At 48.3% G+C, this 14,600-nt stretch overlaps 1 protein-coding gene across 1 annotated transcript; it reads right to left on the bottom strand.

Moving 5' to 3' along the window:
- Nucleotides 1-13,038: 13,038 nt before the first annotated feature.
- Nucleotides 13,039-14,385, bottom strand: LOC123429511 (momilactone A synthase-like). The gene is made up of 2 exons (XM_045113541.1): nt 14,184-14,385; nt 13,039-14,049 (listed from the first exon to the last, which is right to left on the bottom strand). Exons 1-2 carry the CDS (start codon nt 14,210-14,212, stop codon nt 13,158-13,160), a joined length of 921 nt encoding a protein of 306 aa, XP_044969476.1. The 5' UTR covers nt 14,213-14,385; the 3' UTR covers nt 13,039-13,157.
- Between the last annotated feature and the right edge of the window lie 215 nt (nt 14,386-14,600).

Raw genomic sequence — 14,600 nt, 5'->3', positions numbered from 1 at the left:
AGACATATTGTGGATCAGAAGTGATGTAGAATTTCTGTAAAGCATACAAGGTTGTTTGAAAGGAGTTTTCAAAGGAATACCTGGATTGCGCTACTGGAACGTTGAGCATCAAAGATCTATGGAGATAGATCAAAAGCGCTTAAAGAAAGTTTCAATAAAATGCAGGCCTTGACAAGTTTTTGAAGGAGTTCAAAATAGATCAGTAAAGAAGGAGTTCTTGGTTGCGTTGTAAGGTGTGAATTTGAGTAAGACTCAAAACCCGACCACGGCAGAATAAAGAGAATAGACGAAGGTCGTCTTCTATGCCTTAGCCGTAGAATCTAAAGTATGCCATGCTGTGTACCGCACCTGATGTGTGCCTTGACTCAAAGTATGTTGAGAGGTACAGAGAGTGATCCACGATTGAATCACTAGCAGCGGTCAAAATTTATCCTTAGTAACTAATGGACTAAGGAATTTTTCTCGATTATGGAGGTGGTTAAAGAGTTCGTCGTAAAGGGTTACGTCGATGCAAGCTTTGACACTAATCCGAATAACTATGAGTAGTGAAACGGATTTCTATAGTAAGTTGTGGGATCTTGTATTACGGAATGAGTAAAGAGACTTGCCGGTAAACGAGATGGAAATAGGTATGCGGATACTGACGATCGAATCTCGGGCAAGTAACATACCGAAGGACAAAGGGAATGACATACGGGATTATACGAATCCTTGGCACTGAGGTTCAAACGATAAGATCTTCGTAGAATATGTAGGATCCAATATGGGCATCCAGGTCCCGCTATTGGATATTGACCGAGGAGTCTCTCGGGTCATGTCTACATAGTTCTCGAACCCGCAGGGTCTGCACACTTAAGGTTCGACATTGTTTTATGCGTATTTGAGTTATATGGTTGGTTACCGAATGTTGTTCGGAGTCCCGGATGAGATCACGGACGTCACGAGGTTTTCCGGAATGGTCCGGAAACAAAGATTGATATATAGGATGACCTCATTTGATTACCGGAAGGTTTTTGGAGTTACCGGGAATGTACCGGGAATGACAAATGGGTCCCGGGAGTTCACCGGGGAGGGGCAACCCACCCTGGGGAAGCCCATAGGCCTTGGGGGAGACACACCAGCCCTTAGTGGGCTGGTGGGGCAGCCCACAAGTGCCCTATGCGCCAAGGAGAAGAAAATCAAGAGAGAAAGAAAAAAAAAAGGAGGAGGTGGGAAGGAAGGGGGACTCCCTCCCACCAAACCTAGTCCAACTCGGTTTGGGGGGGGGAGAGTCCTCCCCCTTGGACTCGGCCGACCCCCTTGGGGCTCCTTGAGCCCCAAGGCAAGGCCCCCTCCCTCCCACCTATATATACGGAGGTTTTAGGGCTGATTTGAGACGACTTTTCCACGGCAGCCCGACCACATACCTCCACGGTTTTTCCTCTAGATCACGTTTCTGCGGAGCTCGGGCGGAGCCCTGCTGAGACAAGGTCACCACCAACCTCCGGAGCGCCGTCACGCTGCCGGAGAACTCTTCTACCTCTCCGTCTCTCTTGCTGGATCAAGAAGGCCGAGATCATCGTCGAGCTGTACGTGTGCTGAACGCGGAGGTGCCGTCCGTTCGGTACTAGATCGTGGGACTGATCGCGGGATTGTTCGCCGGGCGGATCGAGGGACGTGAGGACGTTCCACTACATCAACCGCGTTCTCTAACGCTTCTGTTGTACGGTCTACAAGGGTACGTAGATCACTCATCTCCTCTCGTAGATGGACATCACCATGATAGGTCTTCGTGCGCGTAGAATTTTTTTTGTTTCCCATGCGACGTTCCCCAACAATGTGGGGGTGTGCATACTCTCTTGTTAGCTTAGAGTTATTTTTGTGTTGAGCTTGATGCTAGTGCTAGTGAGGTATTGTGTGTGTTGGTGTTGTTGATGTGCATGACACAAACATGGGGTTCAAACCACCATGTCCCTTTGTCCTTGTGCACATAAGATTCACCTATGTAATTGTCATCTTAGAAGAATACCTTGTGGAATTGCATTTGCACTTTGTTGAAAGTTTGGGCTTTGTTTCCATGGTATAGATGGAGCCCAAGGGCATGGATCTTTGTGTGTTAGTAGTAGGGGTTTGTACTCAACACCATAGTGGTGTCAATCACCTCTTGGTGACATGTGTGTGCAAACTATGCCTAGACAAAGTGGGCATGTGGCTGGAAAATTCCAGATTTTTGAACTCTGAAAATTTCACTAAGTCTAGAACGCTGGAAACATTTTCTTCCCCTGTAGATGAGGATGTGCTGGTCATTCTGTTGAGAACTGGACTTAGTTCAGTGCTAGTGTTTTGAACCTGGTATGTTTGTGAAGCTTCCTGTCAATTTGCAAGTCATTAGGAGTCCAGTAGCTTGTGTTTTGATTGCTGTCAAAAAGCTTCCGAACAGAAACAGAAACTCAGGTGCAGGAATTTTCACTAAGTCCCTGAGGACGGATGGTTTTGGGAAAGTTTGTGGCCTTGTATCTTCTAGAGTTTAATTCCTTTTGCTGTGATTCTTGCTGGGACTTGTAGTGTTCTTGGTTGGCAACAGCCACATATATTATTTGTCACCTTTGAAGACCTGTAGCTATGTTGCATGTTGCTCACAAACAGCTAAGATGCAAAAACTGGCAGATTGCGTAGTTTTGCCATTTTGTTCAAAGTTTGTGCTTAATTGTTGTTGTGGTGTTCTACCTTGCTCCATTTAATTCATGTTGGGTTAATATATGTCTTGGCAACCTGGGAACACCAGATTTGTGCCAATTGTGTGTGTGGTGTTGAATCTTTCACGTAGAGCTTCATATCTTGTTTCGTTGATTCCCGTTGATCCGTAGCCCCGTTCGCAAAGTTCTTTATATGGTTTTGCACTGTTTTTACGAGATGCATCTGTTCATATCATTCCCATGCATGTCCAGATAGTTAGTGCAAAGTTCTGTCCAGAAACTTGTTGTAGTTTAACTTGCTTGTGCTAGTGTTAGATATAGTGGTGCATGCTCAACTTTCATCTCATGCATCATGTGATTGTTGCATTTTGTGGTGCTGCTGTTCATTGGCTGTTATTCTTGTGTTGGGTAGCACCGGGAACGGAGAACGAATACGTGGAGTCAGGAGAGTACGTGCAGGACGATCCAGAACCATTCCAAGCTGAGGATATCACAGGCAAGATGATATGACCTTGATCCCATCTCTAGACTTGTTATGTTAGTTTCGATTCCATGTCAAATTGCTCGCTGCCTACCACCGAAAATATATTGCCTTTTCATATGCCATGAGCCTAAACACCTTACTCTTTCCTAGCAAACTTGCATGGCTAGGTATGCTTGCTCAGCTCCTAATGTTAGCATTGTTAGTTGCAGGTGCCTTAAACTCATGTGATGACATGAGCTTGATATCATCATATTAATTCCTGTTATTTAATTAATGTATCTATATACTTGGTAAATGACGGGAGGCCTAGCCTTTTGCCGGGTGTCTTGTTCCGTCATTGCCGCCTTAGTTACCGGTTACCGGTGTTTGATTCCATAATGATCGCTCCTAACACGTTCGGGGTTGTTATGGGGACCCCCTTGATAAATCGCGTAGTGCTAAGGCTTGTCCGGCAGGACCCAACTTTGGTTTTAATCTGCTAATCACAAAATAATCTGCATAGGGAATAGCTACCCCGAGGAATTTAATCAACAACCCGGGCCAGTGCTCCTCATGAGTGTTGGCCCCACCTGAGCGATGTCCGGGGCCCCACTGGTCACCCAGAGGTTTAGCCATCCCGACGTCTAGCTCATATGTCGTGTCCTGAGACTGAGATACGCGGCTCTTATCAGGGTCGTCGACACGACGGGAGGTCCTGCTGGTCGTGTCTTACCTTAGCGGTATATCTTGTGTATAGGAATCCCGGTGAGGCTTTGGTTTTCCCGAGAGTTGAGGTTTTCCTCTAAGGGATCCGACGAGATCACGAGATTCGTGATAGAGGATACCTTTGCGGCCTGTGTTCGTTTGTGATGGACTAGTTGGAGCACCCCTGCAGGGTTTAATCTTTCGGAAAGCCGTGCCCGCGGTTATGTGGCAACTTGGAATATTTTGTTAACATCCGGTATTAGAGAACTTAAACATAAACTAATAAAAAATGCCAACTGTGTGCGTAACCGTGACTGTCCCTTCGAAGATCTCTCTTCGATCGGGAACACGGTGGGGTTATGACTGCCATGGGTAGGTGTTCAGGATCACTTTCTGATCAAGTATCCCCGATCGTTAGCGTAGACCACTATCACTTCCTTCTCGCGTAAGTTAGCCACTTATTCAGTCATAGGATGCAGCAGCCTGAAACACTTCTCCCCTTCCTTACACAATAACATGGCTAGTTCTGGCACCAAGGTCTTAGATTGCTGAGTCCCCGTGGCTCACGGATTCCTCCGAAACTTCCAGCAGGTACAGGTACCCCAGAGTCAGATGATCCCGACGGCACCCAGCTGGCGTGGCAGTACGACGAAGAGACAGATCGCCTTTACGTGAACTATCCAGAGGACTGAGCCGTGGTCGTGATCGTGGGCCTGCAGCGGGTAGCATAGCATTTTCCTTGTTTTGTAGTCCGTACCGGAACTACCTTGTTTGTATCTGCGTTGTACTCTGTATTATTAATAAGAAGACAGTTGAATCCCAGATTGTCTACTGTAATTATTATTATGTGCTATGTTTACTTGCTTGCGAAACACTTAGATGCGCTTCCTTCCTATTCGGGGGCCTTGACCCCCAGATCGGAAAGGACCGCATCTTGGTCGTTACAAACGTCCTCACGTCTCTCGATCCGCCCCGCTAACCGTCCCGCGATCAGACCCACGATCTAGTACCGAACGGACGACACCTCCGCGTTCAGCACACGTACAGCTCGACGATGATCTCGGCCTTCTTGATCCAGCAAGAGAGACGGAGAGGTAGAAGAGTTCTCCGGCAGCGTGACGGCGCTCCGGAGGTTGGTGATGATGTCGTCTCAGCAGGGCTCCGCCCGAACTCCGCAGAAACGCGATCTAGAGGTAAAACCATGGAGATATGTGGTCGGGCTGCCGTGGCAAAGTTGTGTCAAATCAGCCCTAAAACCTCCGTATATATAGGGGGAAGAGGGGGAGCCTTGCCTTGGGGTCCAAGGACCCCTAAGGACTTCGGCCGAGCCAAAGGGGGGGAGATCTCCCCTTCCAAACCGAGTCAAACTAGGTTTGGAAGGAGGAGTCCTTCCCCCTTTTCCCACCGCCTCCTTTTTTTTCTTTTCTCTTTGATTTTTCTTCCTATGGCGCATAGGGCTCTTTTGGTCTGTCCCACCAGCCCACTAAGAGCTGGTGCGCCACCTCCAATGCCTATGGGCTTCCCCGGGGTGGGTTGCCCCCCCGGTGAACTCCCCAAACCCATTCGTCATTCCCGGTACATTCCCGGTAACTCCGAAAACCTTCCGGTAATCAAATGAGGTCATCCTATATATCAATCTTCGTTTCCGGACCATTCCGGAAACCCTTGTGACGTCCGTGATCTCATCCGGGACTCCGAACAACATTCGGTAACCAACCATATAACTCAAATACGCATAAAACAACGTCGAACCTTAAGTGTGCAGACCCTGCGGGTTCGAGAACTATGTAGACATGACCCGAGAGACTCCTCGGTCAATATCCAATAGCGGGACCTGGATGCCCATATTGGATCCTACATATTCTACGAAGATCTTATCGTTTGAACCTCAGTGCCAAGGATTCATATAATCCCGTATGTCATTCCCTTTGTCCTTCGGTATGTTACTTGCCAGAGATTCGATCGTCAGTATCCGTATACCTATTTCAATCTCGTTTACTGGCAAGTCTCTTTACTCGTTCCGTAATACAAGATCCCGCAACTTACACTAAGTCACATTGCTTGCAAGGCTTGTGTGTGATGTTGTATTACCGAGTGGGCCCCGAGATACCTCTCCGTCACACGGAGTGACAAATCCCAGTCTCGATCCATACTAACTTAACGAACACCTTCGGAGATACCTGTAGAGCATCTTTATAGTCACCCAGTTACGTTGAGACGTTTGATACACACAAAGTATTCCTCCGGTGTTAGTAAGTTATATGATCTCATGGTCATAGGAACAAATACTTGACACGCAGAAAACAGTAGCAATAAAATGACACGATCAACATGCTACGTCTATTAGTTTGGGTCTAGCCCATCACGTGATTCTCCTAATGACGTGATCCAGTTATCAAGCAACAACACCTTGTTCATAATCAGAAGACACTGACTATCTTTGATCAACTGGCTAGCCAACTAGAGGCTTGCTAGGGACAGTGTTTTGTCTATGTATCCACCCATGTATATAAGTCTTCATTCAATACAATTATAGCATGGATAATAAACGATTATCTTGATACAAGAATTATAATAATAACTATATTTATTATTGCCTCTAGGGCATAATTCCAACAGCACGGCGTCATCACATGGCCCCTGTAGGGCGTAGTAAAATTTTGGGCGCGTTTCGAATAGGCCTCAGGTAAGGTCGCTTGTAAAACGCACCATCTTTGAGGTAGTCTCTCGGCATCGAGAGGGAAGGTGTCGGGTTTGTGAAGGAAGTCCTCGTCATGCTGCTCCGTTGGCCTCAAAACTTTCCGTGCTTTTAGGCGAGGCCATTGAATGACACTTGTGAGGCCTCCGCATTATTCTGACTCGCCTACAATATTTGAGACATTTATTTCACTTCTAGGGTTTCAGTGTCGGAAATTGCAGATCTGCAAGGCGACACATGAAATCATGCCCAGAAGGAGCATGGAAAATCCTATGTGATGTATTTGTGACATGGTTATGCCTTGTGCAGGCGTGGAAGGGGCAGCCCCAGACATCAGGGGTACGAAATCACCTGGGCGACATGCCTCATCCAACCGCTTGAAGCCTCAGAAAATGGTACGATGCCAGAAATCCTCAGGATTAGACACGATGTCATCACATGGCCCCTTTAGGGTGTCGTAAAAGTTTGGGCGCGTTCTGGGTGGGCCTTGCCCGAGGCCGCTTGTAAACTGCACCATCTTCGAGGCAGTCTCTTGGTATCAAGAGGGAACGTGTCGGGTTTGTGAAGAAAGTGTTGGTCATGTTGCTCCGTTGGCATCGAAACTCCTCGTGCTCTCAAAGGAGGCCATCGAATGACACGTGTCAGCCCCCCGCATTTTTTCTGACCTGCCTACAATATTTGAGACATTTATTGCACTTCTAGGGTTTGAGCGCCGGAAATTGTAGATCTGCAAGGCGACACATGAAACCATGCCCAGAAGCGGCATGGAAAATCCTATGTGATGTATTAGCGACATGCATATCTCCCTTTTGCACACGAGGGACGGGCAATTCCGTCCATCACGCGGCGAAATTACTTCGACGACATGACTCGTCCAAACGTTTTAATTCACGAAAAATCGTATGATGCCAGAAATCCACGGGATCTGGCACGACGTCATCACATGGCCCCTGTAGGGTGTGGGAAATTTTTGGGCGCGTTTCGAATAGGCTTCACATGAGGTCGCTTGTAGAATGCACCATCTTTGAGGTAGTCTCTCGGTATCGAGAGGGGAGCTATCGGGTTTGTGAAGGAAGTGCTGGTCCTGCTGCTCCGTTGGCCTCAAAACTTTCCATGCTCTTAGACGAGGCTATTGAATGACACGTGTCAAGCCCCCGCATTATTCTGACCCACCTACAATATTTGAGACATTTATTACACTTCTAGGGTTTGAGTGTTGGAAATTGCAGATCTGCAAGACGACACATGAAATCATGCCGAGAAGAAGCATGGAAAATCCCATGTGATGTATTTCTGACATGGGTATGCCTTGTGCAGGCATGGGAGGGGCAACCCCAGCCATTGGGGGTACGAAATCACTTGGGCGACATGCCTCATCCAACCGTTTGAAGCCTCGGAAAATGGTACGATGCTAGAAATCCTCAGGCTCAGTCACGACGTCGTCACATGGCCCCTTTAGGGTGTCGTAAAAGTTTGGGCGCGTTCCAGGTGGGCTTGCCCGAGGCCGCTTGTAAACTACACCATCTTCGAGGTAGTCTCTTGGTATCGAGAGGGAACGTGTCACGTTTGTGAAGGAAGTGTTGGTCATGTTGCTCCGTTAGCATCGAAACTCCTCGTGCTCTCAAAGGAGGCCATCGAATGACACGTGTCAGGCCCCCGCATTTTTCTGACCCGCCTACAATATTTGAGACATTTATTGCATTTCTAGGGTTTTCGGTGATCTTTCTACCCTCCCTCGCATGGTTTTCGGTGATGCACCGGACCATAGGGCCCACATGGTCTATAGTCGACAGGAGAGACATTCATGTGGTAAAATAAATAAATAAATAACATTCAAGTATTAAAGATAAATGCAAGGGAAATCATTTTTGAAATTTTTTAAATTTGAAAATCTATAAAATGTAAACCGAGTGCTTTCGTGGATCACTCGGCTTATAGTGTGTGTAAGACGTGTCTACTTGCCAAGCACACGGCTTATAGTGTGTGTAAGCCGTGTGTACTTGTCAAGCACACAACTTATAGCTCAAGCCGTGACGGCGCCGTCAGTCACCGTTGTTGTAGACACGTGGTAGGTACCTTTACCGGGTGGCGCGCTATAAATCGGATGCTTTCTACATATATACCGTGTGGCATCTATAAGCCGAGAGCTTTTTCTGGGTACTCGGCTTATAGGATAGGATAAGCCGAGTGCATTGTTGTTACCGGGTGTTTTTTCTTGTGTACACGGCTTATATTCAGATAAGCCGAGTATCCGAAAAAAACACGACTTATAGCTTGCCACACGGTAAAACGTGATTTCCTGTAATGAATGCCTCCTGTTCATTCCATACTGCATGACTATAATTTCATGTCAACGACAGAAAGGTGAACTTCCTCACGCCTTGTTTGGTTTCTCGATATTTAAAGGGGCAGACCCGGGCCAGATGCATGTGCAGGTGTGCTGCCCGCACAGGGCCCCAAGTTTACAGGGCCCCGAATTGCCGCGAATTTTGTAGCCAGTGGCCAGCCTGTTGGCCCATAAAAAAGCTTGTTATTTGCATTGCCAGGATTCAAACAAGCTACCTCTCGTATAAGGCTTTTAGAAAGGGTTGCGTCAAACAACCAGTTCATGGACGTTACTTGAATTTTTAAAGAAAAATAGCTTTTATTACTTCTGATGTCAAGCAGTATTTAAATTACACAGTTCTAAGCTTTCGACCATTTGCGAAGGTATTTTCTAATGCCAAAATGCTTTTGTATTTGCGATCACTTGATGCATAACGAGGAAATATCTTTGTTTTTTCTAGACATTTTAATCAAATGCCTGCAAAAAAATTATATCAAGGCAATTAAAAAAACACCTCACCACAAGGTGTATGTGGTAAGACATTTCAAAACAAACAATGTCAAGAAAAAAAAACACTTCAAAATACATTTTATGCACACAGCCTGCCGTGGACGATGTCTAGAACAAGGTAGGCCTATCTTAGAATTTGGCACAGGGCCCCTGATTTTGCCGGCCCGGCCCTGTAAAGGGGTTTGGAGGGGATTGAAAGGGATAAAATCCCCTATAAGTCAATATTCACCTTAATCCCCTCCAATCCACTCCAATTCCCTTGTGGAAGGGAATAACCAAACAACCCCTCAAGGTAGAACCGCTATTCCTCGAGACAGGGATATCGAGAGGGAGTTAAATGAACTGCGGGAGAAGGCCAACGATTATTAGATTTTACAAGACATGCCCGTGTACCGGGCTGGACGAGATCTCCTCAGTCAGAGAACCCCAGAAAAGCGTATAGCCTGCAGATTTGTCCAATGCGTGTTTGAACCTTCAATGCATGTTTTCTTTTGTGGTGTAGGTATGAAGGCATCCATGTGCGGAAGATTCTCTGCATTTTTCCTGTGAATGACATTGTACAGTTAACCATTACCTCAGTGTAAATCTCTAATATTCATAGAGCTTAGTCGAGAACCTAAATTGTCCACCGTTGTGTACCTTGTACCATTTGGTTGGTGCCATAACATGTATGAAAAAATTGACCCAACGATCCAGTTAGGGATGTAAATGGCAAATAAGTGACAATCACAAGTCTCATTTATTTATCTTTTTCTAGCTTCATAGTTCATTTTCCTCAATTTTTTTAAACTACTAGATAATAAGTGGGTTTAAATGGGACCCAACTCCCATCCTTAGATCCAGTTGAGTTCTGATGCTTCAGCTCGAACGCATGTCAGGAGATGCCAAACTTACCGTCTTGATTGTACATCCGTAGCTCCTTTTGGCCTCTGGACCATGTAAATCTGCCACTCAATTTGTACTTAATCGTGCTTGGATCATCTAAATATGCCAGGCAGGTGCATAAAAAAGATGCTGCAGTAACAGAGTTGATCTCAGGATTGAGACACTCAGCTATCAGCTTCGGGTAGGTTCTAAGGTATGGAACATCGGGTCCCAACACCTCTTCATCTTTCCATGGTCTGAATGGGTCTTTTTCTACGCCTAGAAATCAAATAATTATTGTAGTTTTAGCTGGATGCGACCTGGCATATTGAATTTATACATATTGAATTTATCCAGTATTTCCTGGATTGGAGTACTATGATAGCAGGGTTAAGGTGTTTGAGTTGAAGGCCCAACCAAATTTGGGTTTTACCCAAATTCTCATTTCAAATTCCATCTTTAGTTGTTTGCATACTTCATGAACTATCTTGTGTGTTGCCAGTGATATCAACATCATCAACATGTATTCAAATAATGCAAAACCTTATATGAAAACACATGATAATCATCATTGTCGAAGTAAGCCTTTGGCACAAGGAATCCCACTAAGTCCGCTGTATCTGTTTTAAGCCGTATAATGACTTCTGTTTTAACACAATATTGTGTTTTGCTATGGTTTTAGGATACTAACATCTCGCCAAGAATTTCATGTAGATATCTGAATCAAGCAACCAGGATTTAGGATACTGACATCTCGCCGAGAATTTCATGTTAATATCTAAATCAAGCAACCTGCAAAACCACGCCCATGAACGGCATTAGTGCCAGATCTAGTGGGGGTGCCATGGCACCCCCTAAAAGAGTACAAATACTTTGTAGTATGTACTTAACATTACTTATCTAACAGCTTAATGCTACTTTAGTATTAAAATTATGATGATGCTTAGATCAAATTATATTATCCATAATGTAAAATTTCACTAACTTTAAATTGTGGAGCCCACCATGGTGAGATTCTAGGTGCCACTCAAAGGCATAGATAGATAATTTTTACGTCTCATGAATATAAGATATCGGAATTTGATTTCATTCATTGCTAGAGAATATGTTTAATTGAAAATCAATGACTGGTATGCTACAAGCCTGTTTTTGTATCTCTCACCTCACTGTCCTCATTCTGTTTTCAAAGAAAAACCATTCGAATCATAAATACTTTCTTTATATTTAGATAATTATAGTTGGGCGGAATTTTCTTCCCAGCTATAATTATTTATATACAGAGAGAGTACATTTGAAGGTATCGGCATTGCTTCAATGCATAGCTACTATGTATTGAGCGCGTCTATTTTTTGCTTGGATTGCACACTTCCATTTGGAGTTGGGTTTAAAGTGAAATGAACTCTGTTGTCACGTTTATTTCAACGCCAGCATGGGAGCAACCGTTGCTTCGTTTGGCAAAGCCTAACTGCCCGCACCCTTGACTGGTGGATGGGGATTAGCCCACTAATCAACCTATCCAAAATCCAATTAATCGGCCCTCGTCGCGGTCGTCGTTGCAAAAGCCCGTCACCAGAGTGTGAGCTTGGCACCGGGTGCTGCAAAAGCCGCCCCGCGGGCTGGTCCGACAAGGGCCTGGATGATGAGGAGAGGCGAAGCATGGGGATCGAGGTAGAAGACGAAGTAGAAATGAATCTGGCTGTAGGAGAGGAAGAGATAAGGTTGGGAGTAAAAAAAGAAACAAGAGAGACAGCATGTGGGTGTCTCGCGTGGTGTGTGGACCACGACGCATGGCATGCGGAAGACCCGGCTCATTTGCAGAGAAATCAGTCGGTTGATTCGAAACCTTTTCCTAAAAGGCGGCTGCTACAAATCTGTCGCCTGATTTGTACCGGTCGTAATCCCCCTAGATATTGGCGGCTGCTACAAATCAGCCGACTGATTTCCTGAAGAAATCAGTCGGGTTGTGGGCCGTTGGATCCTTTCTCTCGTAGTCGTTGGATCCGTCACACACCATCCTTGGATTCGGTCAACGTCGTCGCGCTCGTCATCTCCTCTCATCATAGCGGAGCAAGCAAAGCACGTCGCCGTGGGAAAGCAGCGCCGCCCGGCTCGCAGCACGAGCCACACCTCCCCGTCGGCGAGCAAGCACCGGGAGCCGCAAGGCGAAGAGCTACATTGCAGCGCCGGGATCCGCAGCCGCCGCACGGGTGTTGCGATGCAGCGCTCGATGGCCCATGATGGAGCTTCAGTGCAGCTCCGATGACACTCCATTGATGCATCGCATGCTGCCTGGCAGCAGCTCATAGTTCTTTGCTGTTGCAATGCAGCTTCGCCGTCGTTGTGCAGCAGCGCCATCGTATCATCGCTTGCTGCAGCGTAGCTCTGCCGCCGGTCATGGAAACAGCTCGTAGCACCTCTTGCTCCAACGCAGCTCCGCCGTCGAACTGGCCGCAACGTCGTCTCGCGGCACCTGCTGCAACGCATCTCCGCCGTCGAACTGCCGTCGCATCGTCGTGCGGCACCTGCTGTATTGCAGCTCCGCCGTCGAACTGGTCGCCGCATCATCGCATGGCACCTGCTGCATCATAGCTCCGCCGTCGAACTGGACGCGGCATCATCATGGAGCACCTGTGCAACGCAACTCCGCCGAAGGAAGAAGAGAAGGGGGGGGGGGGGGGGGGGGAAGGAACGAGTAGCGCATGCTTCTTCTGGGAAAAGATGAGGATAAGGTGTGAGCGGTCCGCGGGGACGCGTGGTGCTCGTAAGAGGCGGCTTAGGTCCGTGAAAAATCAGTCGGTTGATTTTAATCGATTTCCATTAATCATAACAACAATGACTTACACCCGAGCTCAGCAGCATTACTACGGCAGACTTGAACAGTACGGAGTAAAGCACGTGTCGTTCGCCCATGGGCGCTTATCCCGCCGGCGCCGGCTTGTTGGCCGCCTTGCCCACCGTGTACCCGCCGTCGACGACGAGGTTGTGCCCGTTGACATACTTGGCCTCGTCGGACGCCAGGTACACGGCGGCCCTGGCGATGTCCTCCACCTCCAGCACCGTCCCGCCGCCCATCTCGTTCATGCCCGTCTCCACCATCCGCTTCAGCTCCCCCTCGCTCGCCTCCGGGAACAGCTCCGCCAGCCCGCGCAGCCCGAACCGCGTCGCTATGCCGTGCGGCGAGATGGCGTTCACGCGCACCCCGTGGCGGCCCAGCTCCCCGGCGAACGCGCGCACGGCGCCGATGACGGCGGCCTTGGAGATGCCGTACGTGGGCGCGACGATGCCGCCCAGCACCCCCGCGGTGCTCGCCGTGCAGATGATGCACCCGCTCCGGCGCGGCACCATCACGCGCGCCGCGTGCTTGATCCCGGCGACCGCGGACCGGGCGTTGGTCGCCATGGTGCGATCGAAGTCGGCGAGGTCGAGGGACCCGACGGAGTGCATGGCCATCCGCCCGGTGACGCCGGCGTGGTTGTGCATGATGTCGAGTCGGCCGTGGCGCGCCACCGCGAGGTCGACGGCCGCAGCGATCTGCGCCTCGTCCGTGACGTCGCAGCGGGCGTACGCCGCGTCCGGGCCGAGCTCGGCGGCGACGGCGTGGCCGAGGTCGTCCTGGATGTCGGTGAGGATGACCTTGGCGCCGTTCCTGACGAACTCCGCGGCGGTCGCCTTGCCTATCCCGCTGGCGGCGCCGGTGATCACAGCCACTTTCCCGGCTAACCTTTGGGAGTTCGAGGCCGTGGAGTAGTAGCCGTAGTGGCTGACGAAGCCAGCCACTGCCGCTGGCGCAGCCCGGCGGCTCTCCCCCCTGCACAAGACAAACATCACACACATCAAGTTATCAAGATTAGCATGCAGCCATTGTTGCACAAAGCATATCTCTGTGGTAGCCCATTCGTAACAAACCAACCGCACACGCGCGCAGGGCGTAGGGAACGCTACCTGATGGCGACCTGCATCGGTCGGAACATCTTTGTGGATCTCTGGAAGTTTGTCGATACGTTAAGAGTGAAGTTTGACTTGGCGAGGCGAAGGAGCGAACAGCGGAGCCACAGAGCAGACGCTACTTATCATGACGCCGGCCTGCCGAGAACTCCCTCCCTCCGAAAGAGCATCTCCAACACCCTCCGTAAGAGCATCTCCAACGGCCTCCCGGGGTGCTAAAAAACACTTTGGAGCTGCCGTTTGACTGTTTTGACGCCGCGCGCTGACTTCAACAGACGCGTTAAAATACAGTGTCTACGCGTAGCTTCATCAGACGCGTTAAAATACAGCGTGTGTGAGCAGCCGTCGCTTGTCATATGTTGCATCTTTGACCTATTTTAAACACAAAATAAATTTCAAACATCAAAACAAAGA

This window comes from Hordeum vulgare, chromosome 2H (assembly GCF_904849725.1).
Source record: "Hordeum vulgare subsp. vulgare chromosome 2H, MorexV3_pseudomolecules_assembly, whole genome shotgun sequence".
NCBI classification, from domain to species: Eukaryota; Viridiplantae; Streptophyta; class Magnoliopsida; order Poales; family Poaceae; genus Hordeum; species Hordeum vulgare.
This window is presented reverse-complemented; position numbering and strand designations above follow the sequence as displayed.

Coding starts and splice junctions, on each gene's coding strand:
- LOC123429511 (XM_045113541.1), bottom strand. CDS start 14,212: ATGTTCCGACCGATGCAGGTCGCCATCAG. Junction 14,050..14,183: donor CCGATGCAGGTCGCCATCAG/GTAGCGTTCCCT, acceptor TGTCTTGTGCAG/GGGGGAGAGCCGCCGGGCTG.